Source organism: Aulonocara stuartgranti (assembly GCF_965226115.1).
Source record: "Aulonocara stuartgranti genome assembly, chromosome: 23".
NCBI classification, from domain to species: Eukaryota; Metazoa; Chordata; class Actinopteri; order Cichliformes; family Cichlidae; genus Aulonocara; species Aulonocara stuartgranti.
In genome coordinates this window covers 22,936,584-22,964,445 of record NC_138958.1, presented here as the reverse complement: position 1 = coordinate 22,964,445, position 27,862 = coordinate 22,936,584, and the positions used below count along the sequence as shown (strand labels likewise).

The 27,862-nt window shown below is 42.1% G+C and overlaps 1 protein-coding gene across 1 annotated transcript in view; it reads left to right on the top strand.

Moving 5' to 3' along the window:
* tns1a (tensin 1a) overlaps positions 1–27,862 on the top strand; it is a gene marked incomplete at its 3' end in the record, with an annotated part of 120,580 nt that overhangs the window by 25,154 nt on the left and 67,564 nt on the right. The window contains exons 2-3 of the mRNA XM_082525346.1: positions 4,903–5,017; positions 8,209–8,246. Coding sequence (XP_082381472.1) covers positions 4,903–5,017; positions 8,209–8,246 — 153 coding nt within the window. The remainder of the gene's footprint in view (positions 1–4,902; positions 5,018–8,208; positions 8,247–27,862) is intronic.

The window sequence follows — 27,862 nt, the reverse complement described above, 5'->3', positions numbered from 1 at the left end:
ACAAAATCTGTTTATAGCAGGTTTAGCAGATTTCAGTGTGTATGAAATTCACCCCTAGGGTTACTATATATTCTTAATTTTATCATCTTCAAAACAAAAACATCACAGTGGGCCAGAAGCTAACAGTGCTAGCTGTGTGGAGTTTGCATGTTCTCCCCGTGTCTGCGGGGGTTCTCCCTGGGTACTCCGGCTTCCTCCCGCAGTCCAAACACATGCAGTTAGTGGGGATAGGTTAACTGGTCAATCTAAGGCTATGTCCACACTAATCGTTTTCTCTCCGTTTTGGCCTCCCGTCCACACTGAGACGGCGTTTTCCGCTCTTGAAAACGCATACATTTCAAAACGGAGCTGCCCCATCGCACTGTGGACACTCGAAAATCAGACTTTCTAAAACGATGACGCATTTTAGTCATGTGATGCAGTCATGTGACCAATTAAACAAAGATAGCGGAGTGCATTATACAGCAGTTGTTTTGATTGCTCTCAATTTTGACAGCCCTAAAAAAGATTAAAGTCAGTGCAAACAGTGTTGAGGAGATACTCGTTATACCACTATCAAGCAATACTTTAATTTTTTTCCTATATCATGTTTTCACCTGGCACAGTACTTTTGAATCTGTCCGTTCAACCAATTCTCCATTAATCAGTACACAGTATATGGATAAAATGTTTAGTCTGCCTCTGTATCAATCTGAGCTGCTGCTGTTGAGCAGAACAAACAAATGGAAGAAACAAGGTTGTTTGAGAGATAGATGTTGCAGTGGTTCATAATTAATTTTTTACATGAATTATCACCATGCATGTAGCATATTGTTTGTTTGAAGTTACCTGTTCTAATATGCTGTGTGTGCTGCTGGCTAGCCAAGGTCAGCCAGGATTCCTCTTTGGAACTTATAGCGAGAGTGTCACAGTGTGACAAAAGCCATTAAGATTTAGGGAGATATGGGAGCGAAAACGCTGAGAAACACACTTTTGAAAAGAGCTTTGAGCCAAATTGACTGCAGCACACGGAGGAGGGGAAAAAAAGACCAGGGAGCTTTGGAAAGCAACAGGAAAATGAGCTCAAAGATGATGAAGCAAAGGATTACATGACTTAGTGCAGCTTTCATCAGTGAGCCTCATCATACCTACAGTCCTTTGAAGATGTAGTAGGTCTAGTTGTAGTTGAAGTGATTAAAATTAGCAATGGGAAAAAGCAGTGAGCTATAATAATGTGCAAAAGTCTTGAGCCACTACTTGTTTTTATATTTTTCTGCCAAGAAGCCAAACTTTCTTTTACTTTTTTTAAAGTGGTTTCCATCAATAGTTCTTCAGGCTTACTGAAGTTTGTTTAAAGTCTTTCTTTGAACACTGGCTTTTTTTCTTTTGCTGATTTTAAGTCCAGTCTTTGTACTACCAAACTGACCACCTTCAGATCCCCCCTGCCACCTGCTCCTGGATTAAAGATTTCTTCACTAACCAGCCTCAATCTGTCCGACTTGCTGATTGAGGCTGGTGCTTGGACAACAACATGAAGCTGAACTTCATTAAAATAAAAGAGCTCATAATGGACTTCAGAAGGCACAGACAGGTCACTCCCCTGCCATTGTAAAAGGATAACGGGTGGAATCTGCCTCCACCTTCAGGTTTCTGGGCACCCACGTCTCCACTGATCACACCTGGACCAACAACACCAACGCCCTGGTAAAGAGGGCCCAGCAGTGACTGCACTTCCTCCATATCCCGAGGAAGAATAACCTGGAGAAGAAGCTGCTGCTGGCCTTCTCACACACCTCAGTGGAGAGCATGCTGTCCTACTGCCTGAGTGTTTGGTACTCAGGGGCCACTACTAAGAACAGGAAGGCTAAGCAGAGGGTAATTAATACCACCCAAAAAGTCAGTGACTTTCCTCTGCCACCCCTGAAGGCCATCACCAGATCCCCCCGTCTCAGGAAAACCAGGGCCATCACAGGTGACCCCTTGCACCCTGCCCACCACCCGTTTGACCTGCAGCCCTCACGTCAATCAGGTCCGACACCTCTAGACTCACAAACAGGTTCCTACCCTGGGACATTCAGACTGTTAGCAAACAACATCCCCCCACACCCCCAAGCCATGGCGTGAGTAACCCTTCATCACTCAGGCCACTCAAAAACGAACTCTGTACTCAGACCAAGTCTTTTCTTTGCACTACTTCCAAGCACTTTGCAACTATTTTGTTTACTAGGTTGTGGCTTTTTCTTATTTTTGTATATATTTCTCTTGATTGTATACATTTCTCCTGTTTGCTATTTAATCCTGCTGTCTTACTATTTATATGTCATTGTACATGTTCAGTGACAATAAAGGGCTATTCTATTCTATTCTATTCTACTTCACTCTCTGGAGTGTGTCCTTAAAAATTTAAGGAAATGGAGGACAAAAAAAGTGGCAGGTCTAAATCCAGCAAAGGCTTGACACAGATTTTGAGATATTCATCTGGCTCTTCAGGTAATCCATCTACTGTTCACTGAAGCCTCATCAGAAATAGTCTCAGCTGATAGGTGGCCATCAAGAAGTCTTCTTAAGGAAGGGGAAAAGAGAGATAATGTAAAATCATACCTGTATAGAAAAACACACAGTGGAAAACCATCAGTCATGGATCGGCCTCCCCAGAGCCCGGACCTGAACATTATTGAAGCAGTGTGGGATCATGTTGACAGAGAACAGAACAAAAGGCAGAAACATCCAAAGAAGAGCTTTGAATGTCCTTCAAGAAGCCTGGAGAACTATTCCTGAAGACTACTTAAATATTGACTTTTAAGCTCATTCGAAGCTCATTAGACATTTTCTTGTATATTTGCACATTTTTCGTAAATTGATCCCCATTCTCCTTGCAAAATGTTACAAAATTAAGGTTTTCTCTAGTCTGTTCCACAGCACGGCATTTCAAACAGTACTTGTGGTAGAAGGTTATGTTGTAGGTGGCAGTAGGAGCTATCTGTTGCATAGTGGTCCTAAGTAAGACGTCACTTGTTCTTTGGTTTAGAGATGGACCACAATCTGTGAGTGGTAATGAGTAAATTTCAGGAGCACTGTGGACACGTGCACATGCATTTCCTGTGCATTTTAAATAAGCTGCTCTGAGCTACTCTTTCTACAAGAACCTCCCCTCCCCCAAACAGCTCCTCATCGTTGGTGCTCTGCAAACGAAATCAATTACTGTGTGCTACTACAGAATTACAGACTTACCTTTAGACATCAACACAAACTGGTGCAAGTAGAAACAATTAGCGCGTTTATCTACTTAAAGAAAGACACAGAAAGCAGAAAAACTTAAAACCGATCACTCCGCTGTAGGAGAAGTGATCAGTGATCTATTTACAGTGAGCAACTTGCACAACATGATGTGGCAGCAATGTTGCCTATGTTGAATAAGATAATCAGTTAACTGTTCAACTGTTAATCTGTTAAAAACAAAACAAAACTATGTTTGCAGGTATAGACCCTGTCACCTTAAGAAAGATTGATTTCTCCTTTTGCCAGAAATAAATATTCCAAAGCCCTCGCAATGATTTATATTCGTGGGAATGTTTGAGGAATGTCTTAATTCATTGACTCATTCATGCATCCTTTCAAGGTGATATCTGGAAGGAGGTGTATATAAAATACTGTTTTCAATAAAGCAAACTCAGATTTACAGCCCAGCCGAGCTCAACCCAAACCAGGCCAGCTGCACAAATACACAAAGGAAATGGCATCATTATTATGACTCACAGAGGAGGCTGTTAGGAAAAGTGGGCTCTGGACAACAGGGAAAGAGGGAGATCTAGCAGGGTGTTTGCTTTAAGTGCAATTCTGAGTGATGATGTCACATGATGAAATGACAAAAGAAGAGATCTGGGATTTGCCTGTTGTCTTTTTGGCCATACGAACTGGGGTAACTGCATCAAAGCAACCCACAGACCTTTGTATGATAAAATAAAACCAGATCAAACCACATAAGCAAGTCAGAAAGAAAATAAAGGCCTAAAACATTCAGAAACCTAAACCAACTCGTCTATTCTGAGCACATTTTGAAGCGTTCATCGGCTGGTTTCCTTCAAAGGAAAAACTCGTGCGTTGAGTGCATTTTCCAAGCTGCAGGACAGACTAATCAGATCAATTCTGAGTAATGTGCAGCTGTTTGGAGAGAAACCCACATTTTAACACAGCGTTCGAGATGTCATTGCATGTCAGGAATAAATTACACAAGTCATGGAATTAATTTTGCAAGGGTCTTTTGGGATCCTCCAAGTTGTTATCCTGGTCATGAGCAACATGCTCGCAGCAGCTGCAACCCTATCTTCTTCTTCATCATCATCAGCATGCGTAAAACAATATTTTTGATTTTTCTTCTTCACTGCTTTGCACAGTTTCTCGAGCTGTTGTGTCCTCAGGCTGCTCTGAAATGAAGCCCCGGACACACACTTGCAAACAATACTGCACACACACACACACACGAACACACACAGGCAAGCATCATTCCTAGAGTTTTTTAGGTTGCTGGCTGCTGTAAGGCCTTTTTTTCACTCCATCGTTAATTAGTCGTTTAATTAGAGAACTTCAAAGTGAAAATATCCTATGCTGTTGGGTGGGCTGTGTCTCTGTGTGTGCGTGTGTGTGTCAGTGTGAGTGCACTTATTTGCACGCAACAGTCTTTTGGGCCTTATAAGGTAGAAAAATGACTTGTTTGAGTTGCATCACTGTTTCGGACATTAACCCTCCTATTCAGTATAACAAAGACACAAGGAAACAGCTTAGCTGAAACCAAAAATCATCAAAAGTTGAGGTGAAACTCTCACGTGCAGCCAGATGTATCGAATGTGTTTTGATTGGCTTTGGATCTGCTTCCATCGATTTGTAGCGATGCACTCCTGATCTCGTTTCCTCTTCTTCCCGCAGCCCGACGAGCTGGAGGGCGTCCACACGCACACCTTTAAGCTGAAGCCATTCAAGAAGGCCAAGAGTTGTGATATATGCAAGCAGGCCATCACCAAGGAGGGCCTCATCTGCAAAGGTGGGTGTCTAGCATGTTGGCTTTAAAGTGGATCTGAGCAGACGTAAGACAGTAGACCGAGTAAATTATGACCAGGCAGGGGTTGGATTCCCAGAATGGCTGAGGGTGAGATTCATTTATAAATATAAAAACTGACCATTTTATAACAACTGCCTTCCTTAGACTTCACATGAATCTTCCTTAGACTTGCTGCTTCTGCAACCTGGAAGTGGCAGTAAATAGATGTATATCAGTTATGTTATGAGTTATGACCCAATTTTACTTTAAGAAACATTATTATAAACATTGTCAGTCTGTGAAAAAAAAGTGTGGGCAAATAGTTTAACAAACCCCTAGACATCTTTATTACAGAAGTTAGCACCATCGCCTGACTAAAAGAAGGTCCTGGACATGGTCTTGTGCTGCTGAGTTCAATGTGTTGTGCATTCAGAGATACTCTTCTGCATACCTTGGTTGTAAGTGTTATTTGAGTTACTGTTGCCTCCCGGTCAGCTCGAAGCATTTTAGCCATTTTCCTCAGACCTCTAGCATCAAGAAAGCATTTTCTCTCTAAAAACTGCCGCACAGTTCAGTTCAGTGCAGGTCAGCTAAAGCTTGATTCTAGCATAATTTAAGCCATTCAGGTTTACATTAAAGAAAGGTTTAAAACAAAGTTTTATTTGTATTTGAATGTTTTTTCTCCCCAAGTCTATTTTTAATATACACATTCTTTTTGTTTACGCTGTACGCTCTATTTATGTATGCATTGGTCTACTGTTTTAGCTTTGCTTTCTCTCCCTCTTGCCTTTGAGCCCCTGCCTCCCCCTCTTCCTCAATGATCCAGTCACATGTTTTTGAGTCTAATTTTAGAAGTACTAAAGGTTTTATTGTCACTCCAAGAAAAGTCCAAGGGAAATTAACATTAGAAGACTCCCAGGCAGCCTCACATTTCCTCTGTTTCTTTTTCTCTGGTCTCCCTCTATCTGTCTTTGCACTCTTTCCCTTGCTCTCCCCATTTTTGAACTACAGTACAAACAGAGTGTCTTTAGCAGAGGCCAGATGACAAACGGGGAGAAAAGCCCAGCAGTAGGGGAATGGGCTTGTATAGGGCTTTGGCTGAGGATTTGGTGTTAAAATTAGCATGGCTGCTGCTGCTGCTGCATTAGCCTAGATAAGAGGGGGAAAGAGGGGGAAAGGGATGAGTGGTAGGGGAGGGGGCCAGAGCTAGGGTGAAGAGTGAGAAATATGGGTAGCAATGACGCTGGGTGATAGATATGGGTACAGAAAAGAAAAGAAGGCATACACTTTTATTTATTGTACTTTCTGTCCTGTTAAACTAGAGCTATAGTGTACTATATGTTCACAAGCACCTGGACAATTATAATTATCTAAAACTCCTTGTTGTCCTTTACCAGGAAGGGTTGCTATGCAGCACATTGCTGGTTATTGTAAAGGATTAGATGTGACAATAAGACTATGTGCTGTGCAATCGTCCAGATACATTGCTTTAAAATCAGCTAAAAAAAACTCTCAGGGAGGCCCTTTGAATGTCAAAGAATGAGATAAACAAAAGACATACAAAAAGGTTAATCTTTGCTAAAGTGAAGCCATTTCTCTGTTTTAGAGACTTTGACAGAGCTGTTCATGACTTCATTTCATCTCGCCTCGACTACTGTAATAATCTTTACTCTGGTGTTAGTCTGTCATCAGTTAGCCGTCTACAGCTGGTCCAAAATGCTGCAGCACGGTTACTAACTGGCACACGCAAGCGTGAACACATATCTCCCATACTGGCATCATTGCACTGGGTGCCAGTTAGTTTTAGAATTTATTTTAAGATTCTTTTTTTTGTAAGGCATTAAATGGGTTAGCACCCTCATACCTTTCTGATCTTTTAAATTGGTACACTCCTGCAAGATCACTGAGGTCTGCGGATCAATTGCTCCTGGCTGTCCCGAGGTCCAGATTAAAGCACAGAGGAGATCGGGGCTTTGCTGTAACTGCTCCTAAACTGTGGAACAAACTGCCCCTTCACATCAGGACCTGCCCAACATTGGACACTTTTGAAACCCGTCTGAAAACCCAGTTTTATTCCTTGGCTTTTAAATCAGAATGAGTTTGTATTACTTTTAACTATGTTATATCTTACTCAAATCTTCTAATTTTATGATTCTTTTTCTTTTCTTTTATCATGTCTCCCTATGTTTTTATGTCTTTTAGTTATCTTAATTGTACAGCACCTTGGTCAGCATTTGTTGTTTTAAATGTGCTATATAAATAAATTTGACTTTGACTAAAAATGGGGGAGAAAAGTCATATTAAGCAAAGTCATAAAGCAAGCAACCCTGTGTATTTTACCCTACATAGGACTTTGTTTTGTAAAATAAGCATCGTGTTGTAATCAGTAACACTTCAAACTAATGATTGGAATCCTACGCGTATCTTCAAAGTGTTTGGTGAGGTCATAAATCCATAAAGAAGAAGGTTTGTTTCCTCACATACCTATATACCTGTTTTCAAATAGAGGATTCGCCCCCTCCTGGTAGTTAAAAAGAATGCAGCTTGAAGGTTTCTGTGCAAAGGCTTAACCTTTCTGACCTGAAACTTCTGACCATCTTTCATAAAGAGTGTTTGCTTCAAACATGCAAAAAGACAAATTTGCATTAATAAATGAATAAAATTTGATTACAGACTGTTACTATTATGTGCTGAGGAGACTTGTACCACCTTGATTCAAGTGTGACCCATTAACAGTCTAGAACATACATTAAAAGTCCAATTTATCACTGTTTAATCAACATTCTGTGTTCATTTCAATCACTTTGGCTTGCATTTGCTATTGATTTTTGCATCAATGTTTCACCTTTTGCCTGACACATTAAGGTAGTGAAATGCAAACTGATGGATGGATGTTTGCTTCATGTGACCACTTGAGGGCAGCACCACAGCATGTTGGCATCAGGGATGGTGCTGACCTTATTTCAGTTTCAGTGCATTCAGCAGTACAGCGCTGCAATTCTAAACTCTCCACACCATCTAAGCACTTTAATTGTTTTCCAATACTGAGCACACATCTACAGTTGCTGCTTTCAGCTTCATTTTGTGATCTATGTGAAAGGAAACATCCATTAATCTCTTTACGGTTGTTAATGGTTTTTGCTCCTGTGGGTGTAAATCAACAACTGCACATAATGCTGCCTCTTTTATTTCAGCGTGCCGGTTGTCCTGCCACAAGAAATGTGAAGTGAAGGTAAGACACGATCTTCACTGTCTTCTTTTGTTACTGATGAGACTGATGTCTTCATTGTGCATTCTAGTCTTTGTCACACCTTATTACTGTATAGAAGTACACATATTTTTACTTATTGTACAAGCACATACAATGCACCACACATACAGCAGATAAACTGTGACTGTGGTCATTGCATCGGGAATAGCAGGAATTTAAAAGTTGCTTTTCTACACGGTTTTTCCCCCTCCTGAAGCACTATTGCAAATGTTAAGCGAAGCCCATTTATGGGTTTTTTCAGGCTGTTTAAATAAATTTTAGCACTGCATGGAAAAATGCACAGTCCGGCAAAAAAGCTTTAACCTGCCTGCCTCAGACTGCAGTGTGACGTCATCCAGAGCAGCACGCTGGCTAATAAACTTCATGCAAGTGCACATCTCCACTTAGATTTCTTTGTAATTCACACACACATTCACACACTGAATGTGTGTGTGAATGGGTGGATGACTGAATGTAGTGTAAAGCGCTTTGGGGTCCTTAGGGGCTAAGTAAAGCGCTATACAAATACAGGCCATTTACCAGTTACCATTTGTAATGGTGTGGGTTATAGTGCTTATACGGTCATCTACGGAGGACCAAAACTGCTGAAATCATCAGCACAGGTTGAAAATGAATAATTGAATCCATGAAATACAAAATTACGCAAAAGGCAAAATAAATGAGGGAGTAGATAAATGCAAAGACAAGAAGAAATATCAATTTGCCATATTTTGTAAATTAATACTAACATTTTTGTTTAGATTGTTTTGGTGCATCTGATGGTTCAGTTATTTAAGTATTTAAGATTTTGGCTGTTTGATCCAACACAGAGAATAAAAAGACTCATGATTCTGATTACTTTTGAGTAGCATGTGACATGTCCTTACACAAATAACGTTATCAGTTTAAATATAATTTAAAACAATTTTATATACTTAAAAAAATCTTTTGAAAACATCGTCGCCTCATTTGTACTTGGCAGCCCTCTGTTTTTTTGTGTGGTTTCGTTTCGTTTTCCCACAATTATTTTTCACTGTAAATGATCGCCCACTCAGATCAACCCCTAATTTCACTTCAATTACACCTCATCATTCAGAAACTGCTGATACTTACCAGCTATGCATGAAGCATTATTATTAGTATAGTGGCTTTATCTTGTACCATAATCAGCCATAACTATGCATTGCTAACAAAATAACTTTGACCATTTGGGGCATGGAGATCGGACCTCTCGGGGTATCCTGTACGAGGACTTTGGCATCATGGTCTTCAGCTCCTTTGGATTAGCAGTGGGGCCCTACTGGGATTGGATTTTGATAGTGCTATTGAACTGGGATCATAATTTCGGTATATTTGTTGTGTTCCTCGAGCTGTCACTGAGTATATTTTGAAGTGGTGTGAGGCGTATTGTCTTGCTTGGTGGTACATATCATCGTGACATCCACATGAATGCCAAAACCCAAGGTTTCCCAGCAGAACATTGTCCTATAACAAGATGATCAATTTTATTCACTTCACTTGTCAGTGGTTTTTAATATTGTGGTGGATCAGTGACTTCAAATATATGTGCAAAAAAAAAAAAAAGAACTACTTGGGGGCAAATACGCCATGTAAGGCTTTATTTCTGCCTCTTGACTGACTGTGGGATCACAGTTCCACTCATCACATTTGATCCCAATCAGCGGTAACAAAAAATAAAGAAAAAAGGGGAGAGCAAATGAAAAGGAAGGAGCGGAGAAATGAGTGAATGAGAAGCAAGGGAAAGGGTGGAGGGAAAGAGTGTAAAAAGGCTGTATACTTAGTGGTTTTAGTTGTGACTGGTGGGGAGAAATGTTGAAATGTCTCCCCTCTCCTTTATTTTCCTCTCCAGTTCATAACTCCTCTCCCCAAAAAACCTCCCCTCAAGCCATTCGTCTACCCAAATATTACTATAGGAACAAAAGTTATGTGTTCCCAAAACATCCACGGAGAAATCTGCCAAATACCTCTAAAACCGGGCAAAGTCATTTGTGGTGGCAATTTGGGGAATAATCAGGATAGCGTCATGAGTCATTCGTTCTGGTGGTGACAGACAGCCGACAGGAAATGTTTTGAGAAGAGAGTAGGTTTGCGTGTCAGAAGGGAAAGGACTGTAGATGGAGGGAAATTGTAAATCTGGATGAAAATTAGAGATGCGTTAATGTGCAAATGCCAATATTGATTTACTTGGGAGCAAACATTTGTGTTGGCTTTATCCAGGGAAATGACCCTTGAACAAAAACAAACAGGACACAAATATGCCAGCGCCGTGCTCGTTGTTTCAGGTTGTAAAAGTGCGGTTACGATTTGTGCAAATACGAATGTGAATTTAGGCAATGCTTTGGGCCGCCTCTTCGCTGACCTTGAGCAGTAAATTTGTCATGAAGCACAATGAGGTTTGTTGCCAGCAGTTTGCAGTTCACCAGACATGAAGATAACTGCAGCGCTGCACTGATTTCATTTTGTGTGTTTATTATTTTAATTCGCCACAACTTCCCCTTTATATGCCAAACACTGCCCAGGGCATTGAATGACAGTTGCTTGAAGGTTTTAAGGGTTTTTTATTTGGGTTTATGAAGCATTTCTGTGTTTTTATAGTATTTTAATGGCACCTATACTGATTTTTATGAGGGTGTGATGATGGTAATTGTTTTAACATATGCTATGAGATAATATTTGCATAATCTATTTTGGTGCCTGCTACATACAGTGGGGCAAAAAAGTATTTAGTCAGCCACTGATTGTGCAAGTTCCCCCACTTAAAATGATGACAGAGGTCAGTAATTTGTACCAGAGGTACACTTCAACTGTGAGAGACAGAATGTGAAAAAAAAATCCATGAATTCACATGGTAGGATTTGTAAAGAATTTATTCGTAAATCAGGGTGGAAAATAAGTATTTGGTCACCTCAAACAAGGAAAATCTCTGGCTCTCACAGACCTGTAACGTCTTCTGTAAGAAGCTTTTCTGTCCCCCACTCGTTACCTGTATGAATGGCACCTGTTTGAACTCATCATCTGTATAAAAGACACCTGTCCACAGCCTCAAACAGTCAGACTCCAAACTCCGCCATGGCCAAGACCAAAGAGCTTTCGAAGGACACCAGGAAAAGTATTGTAGACCTGCACCAGACTGGGAAGAGTGAATCTACAATAGGCAAGCAGCTTGGTGTGAAAAAATCAACTGTGGGAGCAATCATCAGCAAATGGAAGACATACAAGACCACTGATAATCTCCCTCGATCTGGGGCTCCACGCAAGATCTCATCCCGTGGGGTCAAAATGATCATGAGAACGGTGAGCAAAGATCCCAGAACCACACGGGGGGACCTGGTGAATGACCTGCAGAGAGCTGGGACCAAAGTAACAAAGGTCACCATCAGTAACACACTACAACGGCAGGGAATCAAATCCCGCAGTGCCAGACGTGTTCCGCTGCTGAAGCCAGTGCATGTCCAGGCCCGTCTGAAGTTTGCCAGAGAGCACATGGATGATACAGCAGAGGATTGGGAGAATGTCATGTGGTCAGATGAAACCAAAGTAGAACTTTTTGGTATAAACTCAACTCGTCGTGTTTGGAGGAAGAAGAATACTGAGTTGCATCCCAAGAACACCATACCTACTGTGAAGCATGGGGGTGGAAACATCATGCTATGGGGCTGTTTTTCTGCCAAGGGGACAGGACGACTGATCCGTGTTAAGGACAGAATGAATGGGGCCATGTATCGTGAGATTTTGAGCCAAAACCTCCTTCCATCAGTGAGAACTTTGAAGATGAAACGAGGCTGGGTCTTCCAACATGACAATGATCCAAAACACACCGCCCGGGCAACAAAGGAGTGGCTCCGTAAGAAGCATTTGAAAGTCCTGGAGTGGCCTAGCCAGTCTCCAGACCTCAACCCCATAGAAAATCTGTGGCGGGAGTTGAAAGTCCGTGTTGCTCGGCGACAGCCCCAAAACATCACTGCTCTCGAGAAGATCTGCATGGAGGAATGGGCCAAAATACCAGCTACTGTGTGTGCAAACCTGGTAAAGACCTATAGTAAACGTTTGACCTCTGTTATTGCCAACAAAGGTTATGTTACAAAGTATTGAGTTGTATTTTTGTTATTGACCAAATACTTATTTTCCACCCTGATTTACGAATAAATTCTTTACAAATCCTACCATGTGGATTCATGGATTTTTTTTTTCACATTCTGTCTCTCACAGTTGAAGTGTACCTCTGGTGCAAATTACTGACCTCTGTCATCATTTTAGGTGGGGGAACTTGCACAATCGGTGGCTGACTAAATACTTTTTTGCCCCACTGTAGGACAAGAAGGACAAAAGTGTGCTGATTATATAATGACTTACAAGTTTACAGTCCTTGTAGCTGACCATTTATAGACAAATGTTTTTTGTTTGTTAAGGAGCTTAACACTGACTAACACTGAAGCATAAAAAGGCTCCTAATCTAAGATATGAACCAGCGCTATGTCAAAAACCTGATATATGGTATGTAAGATATCCTTAAAAATTTTTGAGGACAAGCTGAGGGCCAAAGAAGATGTGTCAGGTTTAAAAATACTATTTACAACAGATTAACAGTATTCAGAAAGCCATGTACTTAAGAAACAAGGAAAAATCCAGCAAAGACCTGATACAGGACCTGAGAGATTCATGTGGACCTTCAGCTGATCATCTACTGTTCAATAAAGCCTCACCAGAAATGGTCTCAGTGGAAGGGTGGCCATCAGGAAGCAATTCTTAAAGGAGGGAAACTGGGAGAAAAGACTGAGCTATGACAGCTACACAAGAACTGTATTGAAAATGAGGGCAAAAGATCTGATGGAGTGATTAATCCAAGTTTTTTTTAATCTGTTCAAATGATTGTGTTTGGAGGAGATCAAGAGAGAAATACAGTGAGTGTCTACAGCCATCTGTAAAACACGGTGGACTCTCTGATACGGTTTGGGCAGCATTTCAGTCAGTGGTGTTGGAGATCTTGTCAAAATTGATGAATTATGAACTCAGAAAAGTACTATCAGATTTTGATCCACCACGCAATACCATCTGGAAAACATCAGATTAGAAACAGCTTTCTTTTTCAGCACAACAACGATCCCAAACACACTGCCAATGCAGTAAAATCATACATGGATAGAAAAACACACAGTGGAAAACCATCAGTCATGGATCGGCCTCCCCAGAGCCCGGACCTGAACATTATTGAAGCAGTGTGGGATCATGTTGACAGAGAACAGAACAAAAGGCAGAAACATCCAAAGAAGAGCTTTGAATGTCCTTCAAGAAGCCTGGAGAACTATTCCTGAAGACGACTTAAAGAAATGATGAGAAAGCTGCCTAAGAGAGTTCAGACTGTGCTGAAGAATAAAGATGGTCACACCAAATATTGACTTTCAAGCTAATTACAATTTTACAAACTCTGTTTTTGCCTTATATACTTTTTATCACAAAATATAAGGAAATACATAGTACTGAAAATGTTTTGTCATTGGGCTCTTCCATAACATCCATAAGCCATTTTGCAAACACCGCTGTAATCTTGTTGTCAGTGAAACAATTAGCCTAATTCTGCGAAATGTTGAAAGTCAGTAACCACATGCAGTTCAGTCATTAACTTTTAAAGCTTATGAAAATGTCAGTATAAACATGCAAAAGACAGACATCCACTAACATGCCTTGATGAAGGCAGCTAATAGTTTCTGGCTCCTTTTCATGTTCTGTTTTTCTTTCAGTTCTTTCTGTTTGACCACAGTCATCTCGCTGCGGATGTCTGTTATTAGAGCTCTGAGGATGCTCCACAGCACACAGAAGACAAACTCTACAGGCTTCTATCTGCCAGTATTGCACCTATGTTGATGAGGAGACTTGTTTGCACAGTGGCTGGCGTTTTGCCTAAAGTCTGTCAGGAAACCTAGGCTGAGTGTTGGAAACAGAGGCTCTCTGTCAGACAGAAGACTCCTGTGTTGATTCCTCATACCACTCTCTCTCTTTCAACCTGAGCTTCAGATAAACAATGTTTAAGAATTTTAAATAGATATCAATTTGGATTAGTGTTTGTGACCACCTGATAAATGAGAGTATTATTATTATTATTATTATTATTATTATTATTATTAATAATAATAATAATAATAATAATAATAATAATAATAGTATAGCACTTTGAAAAACAGTTACAAAGTTCTGCACTGTTTATCTTTATTGTCACTGAAAACAAATTAGTGCATCCAAACACTTGAAAACAACAAACTTACTTTCCATGGCTCTATCACTTGTTGTTTGGCACGTTTTGCCGTTCTTGTGTGCTTTGCCACTTTCTGCTCTTGGGACTGTACATATTGTCACCACTTATTCAGAAGTTTTTAAAAAAGCCATTGCGAGGTCATAATTTGTGAAGTTGGAAAAAATGTGTTAAGCAAAATGTAAAAGAGTAATAATAAGAATAAATATAAATACAGTGGAACCCCGACTTACGAATACCCCATTTAACGAAAAATTCAAGTTACGAAGGCACTTAACGGCAATATTTCTGCCCGTGTTACGGCAAAATGCCCGTGAAATGAAATCCGCTGGCTCTGATTGGCTGAGCCCAGAATGCCTACAATGCCCACAATGCCTTCTGAATCATGTGACAACCCCCTTGGCTTTCGTACTTGCGCTTCGCTATTCCACTTGAACGACGTATTGTTGTTGCAGTTAGCAATTAGCCTGTAGCCTATCGTTCACTCAAATGGCGTGATGGGTGCTTACGAAAGACCCTCGGGAACGAATTAATTTCGTAAGTCGGGGTTCCACTGTAAATACATCTCATTAGTTTTAGACAAATAGGTGGTTGACACTTGATTAGCCATTGCTGTGGACCTTTCTTTGGAGTGGGGCATAATATCAGTACAGCAATATATCCTATATCACTTCCTTACATTAGTGATAAAGTTGCACCAAATTTCATTTTTTAAGACATACATGCAATACTTTACTAGTAATGTAAATTATTTTGTATAGAAGTAACACCTGACGTGCTTAATCACTTTTAGGAGTATTTTTTTTGTCATTACCTGTACACATGTAAGGTTATATCCCATGATCACCACAATACTATCAATGTATTATGAAGATATCATCCTTTAAGTAACTCTGTGATTCCTGCCCCTACTTGCCGAAATAGACACGAAATTTCCAACACCTTTATTTTTTTTAATCTTTATCAAACTAGAAGTCAAAGTATGTCATTAATGTTAAAATATTGTCTATCTCATGCTAGTATCGGTATTTTAATCTATTTGTTTATTCTGGGTTTTAAGATTCACTGCGCAAAAGAAATTGAGATTCATCCAACCGGGCCAAACCTCTGTTGTGTGTCTTTGGTGAACTGTAGCCTCAGTTTCCTGTTCTTAGTTGGAAGGAGCAGCACATGATGTGACGTTCTGCTGAATATGCTTCTAGAGTCAATGTGTTGTGCATTCAGAGATGCTCTTCTGTATTCCTCAATTATGACGAGTGGCCATTTAAAAGTACTGTTGCCTCACTGTCAGTTCAAAGGAGTCTGGCTCTGATCTGTGGCATCAACAAGGCAATTTTGCAAAGAGAACTCACCTGATATTTTCTCTTTTTCAGATCGTTCTCTGTAAAACGTTGAGATGCTTGTGTGGGAAAATCAGTAGATCAGGAGAGTCCACAAATACTCAGTCCAGACCATCTGGCACTAACAACCATGTTACGTTCAAAGTCACCTTTCCTCCTTCTGATTCACAAGGTTCACCGGGTGGTCCTGACTGTGTCTACATGCCTACACATATGTTGCAGCCATGTGACGTGCTGATTAGATATTTGAATTACCGACCAGTTGAACAGGTGTACCTAATAAATTGTCTACTGTGTGGACTTAAACTATATTTATGGAAGTAGTATGTACCTATGTTTCAAGGACTGCATTTACAACGTTTTTAGAGTACTTTTTCAGTTGGCTTCATTCTTTTAGGATGTAAATCACTGCCTCTCAGTTCAGTCTGGCATCAGTGCAACAGAATTATGCAAACAGATCCACCCAGTAGTATATCATCTCTCCGCTTGAGTACATGCGTGTTTGTCTTGTTTTGATGACTGGACAGCACAGCATCTGTAAGCTCTCTGTTCTCGCTCACCCTTCATGGAAACAAGCCCTCATTATTCCTCATGATTTATCCCTGCCATGTCTTGGAGGAGCTTCCTGGAATGCTCTTGCAGTGGTTTGTGCTGTTCGATGGGCTGGCGGGTTGGAAGACACAGGGCGAGGTTTGGCAAGGAAAGGTAGTGGCAGAGAGGAATGATGGGAAGGGGTTGGACGAGGAAAGTACAAGAAGTTTGAATATTTCTCATATAAACAACAATGTTGGAGAATGCTTTATAAAATTGTGTTTACCCGTTTGTGTCTTTTTTCTGTACTAAATTCATGTGGTCCTGTCTGACATATTTACTGCTGCAATTCTACCTAAGCTGCAAGACGAATTTGGTTGAAAAACCTTGAAGTACTAGGAAATCTCTGGTTTGTCAAGCAGTAAAACATTCAAAATATGCACAGAAAGATAATCTCTTGTCACGGTCCGGGGCAGCGGCCGTGTGGAGAGCGGAAGGAGGACTCAAAACGCAGCACTTATTCAGGTGTGAGGGTGATTTATTGATAATATCCAATATAAAGTGGGGATGGTAAAACAGAACTAAGGATGAACTAACTGGGAGAAACTACACAAAGAAATAGCAAACCTGAGCATGAAGGGAGAACAGCAGGGAGAGCACGCAGGGGATTACACCAGGTATGAACACAGACGACGCGACGAGGAGCAGAGGAAAACACACACTAAAGTACACAAAGAGACACTGGGAAATCACACACAGGTGGGAGACACAGCTGGACCTGATTAACCTGACGAGACAGGGGAACACTAACACCAGGGACCAATAGAGGGAGCACAAACCCAAAACCCAGTATCTAAAATCCCAAAACACAAACCTTCCCAAAACAGCCCAAGAATAATAAAGAGAATAATAACAATAAGGAACACAAACACAAAGTCACTGAGTCATGGCCGCAGGACCATGACATCTCTATAAACAGATATCTGCATGTGAACATGCACATTCTGTAAGCTAGGAACAAACTTTTTGGTATCGGAACCTTTATGGTCTGCTTATAATCTGAGTTGACATCAGTCAGTGTGAAGTAAAAAGGAGTATTGTGTTTGCTGAAATGCCAAAAGGTAGCTGACTAGCTTTTGATTAGCATCGTCTATTAGCGTTATTTAATTTAGCTGCCTTTCTAAATAGTGACCAGAAAATGGGATTTGAATTCTTGGCCCAGATAGCTGCAAAGTCCACCAAAACTGCTGAAAAATAATAGTCTGAATCATTTGACTAGCTGATGGATTTCTAAATTGGCAGAAAGGGAATTCCATTGTGTTACGGTTGCTAAGCATACAGGCACAGTATAGCTATAGAGTCAACTCCAAACTGTGGCTGTCATGTTTCTGACTTCCCCAATGTCATAAAAGTCTTGAAATAGTGCCATTAGTCCTTGTGGTTTTAAGGTAAACTCTATTTCAAAAAGACTTTTCAATTGGAGCTGCACAGTAGTTTGATGGCTAGCACTGTTCTGTTCCACCAGCCAACTGGGGCCGATCTGGTGTGGAGTAGGAAGACATGGTGATTCTAACTTGACTGTAGGTTTGAATGTAGACTGTGAACGGACAGTGTTTCTTTTTGACTCACCTTCTATCACTCACTATTTTGTATTACACAAACTATTGTATTTAATTGTTAGCAACTATCAAACTCCCTGAGCCTGGTTCTGCTGGAAGTTTCTTCTTGTTAAATGGGAGATTTTCCTTCCCACTGTTGCCAAGTGCTTGTTCATAGGGTGTTTTCTGACTGTATATTATTGTTGGGTTTTTACCTTACAATATAAAGCACATTGAGGTGATTCTTGTGAATTGTTGCTATATGAATAAAACGGAATTGAAGTGCCTTAAATTGACAGAATATGGGCAAGACTACAGATGTCATATATGTAAATGAGACTTAAAAAAAAGAACAAAAGCCCACCTAAAGTTAAGTTGTTTTGGGGGATATTCTTTGTTAGCAAACATTAAATCAAAAATATTATCTCAATATTATAGAGATACTATTCTGAGGACAGTTTTCTGCTGCTAATGCAGTTGCTCTACATGTATCTTGATACATGCTCAATCATCCAGGTAAAGATCCAAAAAGATGATTCTGTTTATCTGGATGTAGCGTTTTATCCCACTGAAAATGCTACGCTACTTTTTGGGATACTCTGCAGGTAGAGACAATCTCTAACCGCCACCATCCAGACTGTCCATGCCAGGCAATACCAAGTTTTTGTTGTTCACTTATCGCTGCTATCAGCTGAAGCTGAACAATGTGCTCTAGCAATCAGGCTTTTCCACTTCCTGTAGTTGTAGATGTTCACAGATTCTGGAGCTGCAGCAAGGGTAAAACAGAATGTCAAGGAAGTGAGTCATGATTGCATTCAAAGAATAAAATAATGAGGCCATTTTAAAACCAAACAAGCATATTCTGGTTCATGTATTCATCTTTTGTCACTAGTTTCTCAGCCACATATGCCCTATTTATAATTTTTCATTTATTCTGTCTCAAATAGGGTGAGAAGAAGAAACTTGGCTTTTGGTTAACAGGCCCAAGTTTTGAAAGTGCAGCCTTGTCTTAAAGCTGCTCAGGTTTGGCAGAAGATCTGGCAATCCAGTCGCTATTTTTAGGAACTCTAATCTCTCCTTTGTCATGTGAAAGAAAATCTTGGGGATATTACTGCTGTGAGGAGACTTCGACAGTCCCATTTCATCTCTTCTGGCAAGAAATCCATGTCAGTCAGCCTGAGCTTACATAACATAGGCAGCATTTCAGAGCAAAACTTTAAACTGATATCAGAAAGCTCTTGGGAACTTTATCCACAACAGAAAGATACTTTTAAAAAACAATGTCCTTTAAGCACAGTTTGCAAGAGTCTATGGATGTGCATTCCTACCTCAGTTAAGCCTAACAAAAGCTAAGCTGGGTCTCCTCCAGTGAAGAGTTTTGAGGTCAAGGGTTTTTGAGGTCTGAGCTTATAATCCTGGCATCCAAACATTTTAATCCACATCCAAACATGTGTGGATGTGTGAAAACTGGGAGAGTCCTGTAATTAGACCTCTGGCAAATGACATGGTCTATAAAATGCAACACAGAAGCTCTTTAATGTCATAAGATGAATGGTTAGAACCCCGTTTTATCACCTCCTGTAAAACTTGGCGCTATTTATGTAACTTAGAAAGTGTGTGTTTGTCTGTAGTGCAGAAATTCAGATCGACTCATGGAAACACTCTTGCTTCTCTGTAAACTTTGGCTACATTTGCAGAGAACCACTAAAACCAAACCATTTCAGTTTAACTACATTTGCATTAGCTAATACCTACCGTGTAACCTTTGTAGCTGCACTGACTAACAGCTAGACAGTAGCCAGGCATAAAAGAGCCACAGGGTTAGCATTCTTGCTAATTTAAATATTTATTTTATCCACAAACATGGAAACATTTCCTCCAAATTAAGCCCCATTATGCTTGCACATGCAACCTGTGACACAACACAGAACCATAAAATGTAATACTTACACTTGAAGGGTCAATAACTCGCTGTGGTCTTTTTCTAAATAAATGCTAAGAAATATGCACCAACGGAAAAACAGGAGAAGAGGTAGTGGGGGGATAGGAAACAAATACAAACAGGTTTTCTACAGGAAGTTTCACCTTTTCCTATTGTTTCAGCTTACTTCCTTTGCTTCTGTATTAATTGTTTGCAAAAATAATTATAGAGAGGGAACTTCTCATTCAGTTTTTATATGGCCCAGCTGTGCTCCACACACAAGACTACAATAACTGTGAAGCGTACAACCAAACAAAATCACACCACGTTTGTTTCATGTTTGTTAAAACTTTAAAATGCTTCAAAATTATGTCTCTGAAAGTCACAAATGATCAGCTACATGCTAAGTGGTGTGGCCTTACTCCTGAGAAGTATTCCTGAAAGCCACTGCTTACAAACGCTAGTTTTCCTGGGCTTGTCAGAAGCATGTTTTTGCAATTCTTCTTATTATGTGGAGTATTTTATGTCTTTGTTTCATAGAAATACATAACTAATGAAAGAACACTATAAAAAAGATCTTGGCTCAGATTCATAAAGAAGATAGGATGTCACCATATTTGATCTAAACCTAATACAGAGTGATGTAACAGTTTGGCCACAAGTTCAGTCCATTTCAGTTGCCACTGCAGACCAAATCTGTTAGTTTACTAGCACTGGCGAACAGCAGCTAACAGAAGTTATCAGTAAGCTAAGCTCACCTAAGCAATGCTGCCATGAATCAGAAGTGAGCTTCTCTGACTCACTGACCAGGGTCAGACTGCTTTCACAAGGTTTTACAGCCTCTTGCAGAGCAAATAAAAGGTGGACACTTCTCATCCAGCATTGACAGCTGAGGTAAACAGCAGATTGACAACTTTCCACAAAAAGGCGAATCCAAATCAGATTCAAGCAGTAGTAGAAACATGCTGGTCGGTGTTATGGGGTACAGTCTAAATTTAATATTTTTGATCTCTCTTGGCTGAGTAAAGCATGTTTGTCCTATAGCATCCACTGCAGGTAGGATTAAGCGCCTGAACTGGGAGGGGTGAGGAGACAGAACTCAATTGTAATCTACTGAACTCAAACAGTGACCATGGATAAGCAGAAGAAAATGGATGGATAGATGGATGCTGAAAGCTATGAATTCTGTCTCTTTTAACAGATTCCAAACAAGCTTTATTTTGATCTTAACTACATGGCTATATGTAGACGTTCCATTACTTCATCTTGCAAAACTGCAATGCCACTGTGTAGACAAAAGCTTTCCAAAGAAAGACATTTCAAAAGTATTCAAAAGCAACTTTGTCGTTCTTCGCACTAAAACAACCTGTCTCCAAGAACGCATTTTTCCTTGACGCAAACACTCATGCACTGATGTGCAAGGTGAAAAAGGATATATCAGCTATTGCACTAACGCTGGTAATAAGTGACCTCAAATTCACTTTTTCAAATTTAGCACAGAACAGCCTTTCATGGCTCCTTTTAGTGGTGTTGTTGTACAGGCTTTTTCCTTCTAAGGTTCTCCTCTTTTATCTGCTTTATCTCCCAAAAGGGAGAAAGTGGAGCAAGACCAAAAACACAGTAAGACGTGCACAGAAGCAGGGATGAGGAGCGTACAAGAATGTTGGTATGGAAAAGAGAGCATCAAGCCAAGCATGAAAGTGAGAGAGAGACAGAGGGGTAGCAGAGGTGAGGCAGAGAGAAAGTGATGAGACACACACATGCACAAAGTTGCCAGAGCCAAGCCTCCTCATTCCTCAGCAGCCCTCACAGAAGCTACTCTGTTTCCCTGGTGCAAACGCGTCACATCAAAGAGCCATCACAGCACGTCTCCATAGCAACACCCTTCAGCAGTATAGATGCAGCGCAGTAGTTGGGAGATAGCGTTGGCAGACAAATGGTACGGATGGTCTAATAACCGGGCGCTAGCAGATGACTGATGGCCCTATTTACCATTCCTTCTCTGAAGGTCAAGAGCTAAGTTCATCCCATGAGCTTGAAACCCCGAAGGAGTCAGCCAAATATTTTTCTACAAGTATTTTAGAACAGAAGGATCTTGAGATGGCCTGTTTGTTGACCTTATGTTTCTTTGCTCTGGAGTCAGTGTGCATGTCTGCGCATTTTTATAGGCAAAAGTACAACTGTAGCTTTTCTTCAAGTCAGAGTGAAAAATGTTCTGTTTGCATACTATTTGTGCATTTTAAGGCAGCATGATGGTGCAGTGGTTAGCACTGTTGCCTTTGAAACAACCGGCTGGCCAGGCGCCTTGCACTGGAGATTGCATGTTCACCCAGGGCTTCCGTGGGTTTCCTCAAGTACTCTCAGCTTCCACCCACAGTCCGTGCATGGGTTAGATTAATTAGCAATTCTAAAATGACTGTAGATGTGAAAGTGAGTGTGATCTGTCTTTCTGTGTTAGCCCTGTCATGTACCCATAACCTGTCCAGGTTGTTTTCTGCCTTTTGCCCTACAACAAATTCTGAATTGGACAAGTCAAAGAAAATAAAACAAAAGTATATTCAAATTAAACATGTAAGCTCGGTCTGTTTTTGAGTTTTTCTTCCCGTTAAAAGGGAGTTTTTCCTTCCCACTGTCGCCAAAGTGCTTACTTATAGAGGGTCAAATGATTGTTGGGTTTTCCTCTGTATCTATTATTGTACAATCTACTGTACAATATAAAGCACCTTGAGGCGACTGTTGTTGTGATTTGGCGGTATATAAATAAAATTGAATTGAATTGAAAATGTAGACTTGAGGGCAAACTTAATAAACAATTGACTAACTTTTATTTAGGCATGGGAAAAATCCCAAACAGCAGAAACAGAAACTCTAGTGATGAATAAAGCATTCAGGTAGACACACAGTGCAATCAGTGCAACAGAACAAGGTACTGCGAAAAACTGAGGGTTCAATGCACACAATGTAATTAGAGAGGACACAGCTCCTCCCTAATTACACAAGACACAGCTGGTGAAAACATGACACAGGTGAACAAAGTCGTATGGTTACGGTGTAACCTTGGTTCTCTTAGTGAGAGACTGTCTCTTCACACTGTTACATATTCCATATGTACGGAGTACAACCCCCCTTGGTCGTGGCGTGTGGATATTTCTTTTAAGACACTCCAGCATGCCCGGCTCGGCCCCACAGCTCACGTATAAAACAGCTGTGCAGACGTGACACTGGTGATAGTTTGATCGGGACGCGTCTCCGAGCAGCCTGATGGTGGAGAGATAGTCTCTCACTAAGAGAACCAAGGTTACACCGTAACCGTACGTTCTCTAGCATATCGAGACTATCACTCCACACCATTACATATTCCATATGTACGGGGTATCTCTGTAAGACACCCCGCGAGGAGACAGTGCAACCGAACTGCTGAAGGTGCCGGGAGTCAGTGATAACGCACCAATAGAGACACCACCCTGGTCAGGGCTTCGCAATGTGAAGGCCGAGCCAGGGGGCGGAGGCAGCAGTCTGCAGAGGCTAGACTGGCTTGAACTGGTCATGCAGGATGCAGGACCGCAAGTGATCGGCCGCTCAAGGTCAGCTCGGGAACCGCGAGGCAGACCGCCAGGGCACGCGGCACATCGAGCTGCCAAGTAGCATCCCGCTGGTCGCATAGGCCTATGACATGCGGGCAATGCCAGACAGAGAGTTGGCGCTACAGGCTGGAGAACTCTCACTCGCCACAGCGAGGCCTGAGTGGCGTGTAAGCCGGCGAAACGGGCAACAAGCCAGGGGAACACAGCCAGCAACTGCAGGTGAAGCTTGGGATGTGACCCATCCATCCTAAAAGCCGAAGCCGCCCCGAGCTGTAGACAGACAGGGAGGGGGGGCTGGCAGCCTAGCCTGTGTAAGTGGAGGGCTGAGCAAGGCGATGGCATGAAGGTCCACCCCCAGCACCGTCACCACGTGCTTGTCCGCTGACAGAGGAGCCTCAAGAGTGAACTCGCAACGAGACACTTGAGGTCAGACAAAAAGTCCCAGCTACTGGGTGTCCCCATGCTGGCCGTGTAAGTCCGTGACACACAGGCAAGCACCAACAGGGAGCCAGCAGTGCAAGCTGGGGACCTCTCACTCACTGGCTGAAATGTCAGACACAACAAGTTCCGACAAGCGCAACCCATGGCACGCGATTGGAGCGACGGAATGCCAGAAGCACATGCAGTCGGCTAGGACGAGCCTGTGCGTACGCTCCCCAAGGATCTCCAGCTGGAGCCTTCGGCTTCTGCCTAGGGCCCAAACCTGGAATCCCAGGACCAGAGAGAGGAGAGGAAGCGTAGCTCACTGAGCCACTGAGAGGGGACCCTACTAGGTGCGCAATCCTGCAAGAAGCGGGCAACCCCAGACAGGGAGATAGCGCCACAGGCTGGGGAACACTCACTTGGCCGGAAGGTCGCCGGTTCGATCCCTGGGCTCTCTGTCCTGGTCGTTGTGTCCCTGGGCAAGACACTTTACCCTACTTGCCTACTGGTGTTGGCCTGAGGGGCCGATGGCGCGATATGGCAGCCTCGCTTCTGTCAGTCTGCCCCAGGGCAGCTGTGGCTACAACTGTAGCTGCCTCCACCAGTGTATGAATGTGAGAGTGACTGAATAGTGGTATTGTAAAGCGCTTTGGGTGCCTTGAAAAGTGCTATATAAATCCAATCCATTATTATTATTATTATTACTTGCTGGCTGAGGCATCAGACACAGCGAAGACCGACCAGCGGGCAAGCCGGTGAATGCGGCAATACGCCAAGGGAGCTCAGCCTGCAGCCGCAGCAGCCTATATGCCAGACAGAGACTGATTAAAGGAGGCCAGTCTCTGTCTGGCCATCCACTGAGTGGATGGCCGAGGTAGGACAAGGCTCAGGGCCTGTCCCAGGAGCAGAGCAGCTGACCTGCACCATCCAAGACAGGGGAGGGGCTGGTGGCACAGGCCACTGAGGGCCCAAGTGAGGAGCAACCCAAGGTTCGTCAGGGCATAGCAGCCACTCTGTGCCATCCGTAGACAGGGGGCCAGCAAGAGTGGGCCTGATGAGACACTGGCGGACAGTTGGGGGGTGTCAGCTCACTTTGCACCTGCTGGCCATGTGACCCGAGACACAGCAGCAACGCACTAGACAGAGAGCCAGCGCTGCGTGCTGGAGAACACTCACTCACTGGCTGACGTATCAGACACAGCGAGGTCTATGGGCTCAAATTGTGGTCATAAATATTTTGTACTTACCAATTCCCTACTGTTTATTCCCCACAGTGTTAAGCAGGCCAACAGCGAACGCTTGATACGCTGAAGCCGTATCCCCTCTGTGTTAACACATATAGCAGCCGAGCTGCACTTTGCCCAGGCGACAGCGTTTGCTTGAACGCTGAAGCCGTGTCCCTGCCGTGTTTCCTCACTGTAGCCGAGCTACTCGCTAGCCAGCTAGCCTTTTTTTTCGAGGCGATAAGCCGGGAAAGGGAGACCAACCAAGGGGATTCAAAGGGCCAGCTAGGGGGAACCAAGCTAAGGGATACCAGGGCATACCAGGGGAATACTGGGGAGAGGCAGCACCCATGGAGGATGCCGAAACACGCTCCTGATGGATGCACATACATACAGCACTCTCAAGGCACTCACACACACACACAACACAAGTGGAGATCAAACAATCACGGGTGTCACATCTGCACAGCTGTTTTATACGTGAGCTGTGGGGCGTAGCCGGGCGTGCCGGAGTGTCTTAAAGAAATATCCACACGCCACGACCAAGGGGGGTCGTAACCCGTACATATGGAATATGTAACGGTGTGGAGAGATAGTCTCGATATGCTAGAGAACTAACTAATGAGACAAGAGGAAGCAAAATCAAACAAGGCAAACAGCACAGCAGACTAGCAAAAATAAAACAGGAAGTAACGAACACTGAGACAGTGACATTGACATACAAACTTGACACAGAAGGGAATGCCAAGAAATAACAAAACCCTATACAAACTAACGCCTAAGCAAATTACTAACTGAAACCGATTTACTGAAACCAAAACCCAGGATTAAGAATTTTTTAAAATAATAATAATAATAATAGTTCATATAAAGGTATGGCCATAACGAAAGCAACACAAGAAATGTTTTAATAGTATTGACATATTGGTTTTTATAGTAATATCAATTAATACTGATGAATGTGAACTGATGAGAGTTTTCTGCAGTGCAAAAAACCCCCAGGAAAGTTACTCTTTCTTTCTTCCCACTCTGCCTCTCAGTTTCTGTCAAGCATGTGTCAGCAACTACAGAGAGTCTATGAGGAACAGGAGAGAGGAGGAAAAAGAGAGAGAGAGAGAGAGAGATAGGCTGTAGGAGCGGGTGAGCAGAGGGAGGGATACAGAGGGATACAGTTACTGTCTGCCCCCAGACGTCTTTTGCTCTCTCGTTTTGGGTACCGGAATCATAAGGAGCCCCAAGCCACTCTCTTGGCCTTATATAGCGTGTTTCAACATTTCTTGGCAGTTGAAAAGAGAAATCAAAGCCAGCAGTATAAAGAGTGTATCCTGGTCCAGTCCAAGCTGCACAGACATCCACATGTGAGCACTCATATACACAGAATCGAGTTCAGTAGCAGTTCTGGCACGCGTTTGGAGGAGGAAAGTGTCTGTATTTGGTACTCCCTCTGTTGCCCTCTCTCTCCTAGAGAGGGAGGGGGGTCTGAGGGCAGGGAGAATGCAGAGGTAGAAACAAGGCAGAGGGGGAGAGAAGAGAGAGCGTGAGAAAAAGTGGCACCAGTGTGCAGGTAAGAGCAGACTTTAAGATGCACAGACTGATTCATTTGCAATGTACTTGGTCTGCAATTCGAATAAATGGTGTGTTTAGCAAGTTTGTTGGGTTATAAAATTATTTCTTTTGTGGCTTAAAAAGTCTTGAGATGAGAATTGTTTCTTTAAACTCGTAAAGAAGCTGCTGCAGTTGCTGGGTTATGTATCTACAAGCAAGAGGGATGTTTTTGGATGTCATTTCAGTTAAAGCTGATTTTCTCTGTATGTTTTGGATGTAGGCTACTCTCCCACATGCTCATGGGAAAGTTGGTCCCATGGGAAGTGGGACAGGCAGAGTTCATGTAAGTTGCAATTTTCTTTGAGGGGGGCTCAGGAACCTTTTTATGACTGGACAAGCGGAGATTTGTAGCAGCAAAGTCAGGGAGCAACGCAGGTGGGCGAACACGTGTTTTCTCTCTCAGCATGACCTGCATCTGCTGTGGTAATGCAAGAGCAAAACAGAGCAGTTCTTAGGTAAAACCTTTGCAGAAAAGTAACGGCATCTTCCCTTTTTTCCTTTAGTTTTCTTCTCTTTGTTTATCTTTCGTTGAGTGAGGATGCAGAGTGATGGTAGTCATTCAGCTCTGACCTTGAGCTAACACAAGGATGGCAGTTAAACACAGGTGGTCAGGATGTTGCTAAAGCTTAAAGAGACTAACAAAAGAGATAAACGGTTAAAGTTAAACCCTTTTTAGACTATAAATCATTTTAATGAGAACTTATTGAAATCTATTTCAATACATTACATCACATTGCATGTATTGTGTTCTTGCCCTGTGATTGCACCAATAAAAGGGGAAGTTGACCCTTCCATACCATATATCCACCTAAAATATTTTGGTAGATATTAACTGAAGAGATATCTGCCTTCTCTTGAAGATAGTAAAACTTTAAAGGCACTTGCTTTGTGGAGCTCAAAGCAACTAATTAAATACAAAATAAGCATGGATCTACTCATGACAACTGCTAGCAAGCTACACTATAAGAATTGTGACATAACTAGATAATTATATTTGGAAAACACGTTGCTTCTGAGTGTTTTTTTAAAGACTTTCACCCTTCCGTTGGCTTCGGTTCAAAATGAGCCCTTTGGCCTGTTTGCCAAATGGGTCATTCCAACCCCT